Source organism: Antrostomus carolinensis, unplaced genomic scaffold, assembly GCF_000700745.2.
Source record: "Antrostomus carolinensis isolate BGI_N321 unplaced genomic scaffold, ASM70074v2 scaffold15491, whole genome shotgun sequence".
NCBI lineage: Eukaryota > Metazoa > Chordata > Aves > Caprimulgiformes > Caprimulgidae > Antrostomus > Antrostomus carolinensis.
The window spans coordinates 10,699-11,355 of NW_010294917.1; the positions used below are offsets into that span (position 1 = coordinate 10,699).

At 59.7% G+C, this 657-nt stretch overlaps 1 protein-coding gene across 1 annotated transcript in view; it reads left to right on the top strand.

The window, feature by feature from the left end:
- LOC104532569 (glutamate receptor ionotropic, NMDA 2C) overlaps nt 1–657 on the top strand; it is a gene marked incomplete at its 3' end in the record, with an annotated part of 8,438 nt that overhangs the window by 6,666 nt on the left and 1,115 nt on the right. The window contains 1 exon segment of the mRNA XM_029087434.1: nt 39–199. Within this exon segment, the coding sequence (XP_028943267.1) occupies nt 39–199 (161 nt within the window).

The following is a 657-nucleotide window of genomic DNA, read 5'->3' on the forward strand; positions in this document are numbered from 1 at the left end:
CTGTGCATGATGCCGCTCCCCGGGGCTCCCCGTTGCAGTTTCAGAAGCCGCAGGAGCAGTACCCCCCGTTCCGCTTCGGCACCGTCCCCAACGGCAGCACCGAGAGGAACATCCGCAGCAACTACCCCGACATGCACACCCACATGGTGAAGTACAACCAGCGCTCCGTGGAGGATGCCCTCACCAGCCTCAAAATGGGGTATGGCTCCCCAAAATGGGGTACAGCTCCCTTGAAATGGGCTACAGCTCCCAGATGTGGGGTACAGCTCCTCCCAATGGGATAGAGGTCCCTTAAATGAACTAGGGCTCCCTACAAGTCCCTGGGATGGGGTACATCTGCCTCCCAGATGGAGTAGGGCTTCCTCAAATGGGGTGCAGCCCCCCGTCAAGTGAGCTATGGGCTCCCCAGGCTGGGTACAGCTCTCCCAGATGGGCTATGGGTCTGTGTGGCTTCACTGCGTGGGGTATGGGGCCCCCCAAGCAGGGTACAACCCCCTGCAGATGGGGTAGAGCTTCATATAGTTCCCCCCAAAAAGGGATGCAGCCCTCCCAGACAGCATATGGCTCCCCCAGATGGGATACAGCCCACCCCCAGATTGGGTGCTTCCCCCCTAAGTGGGGTTATGACTCTCCAAGATGGGACAAAGACCCCCCAAA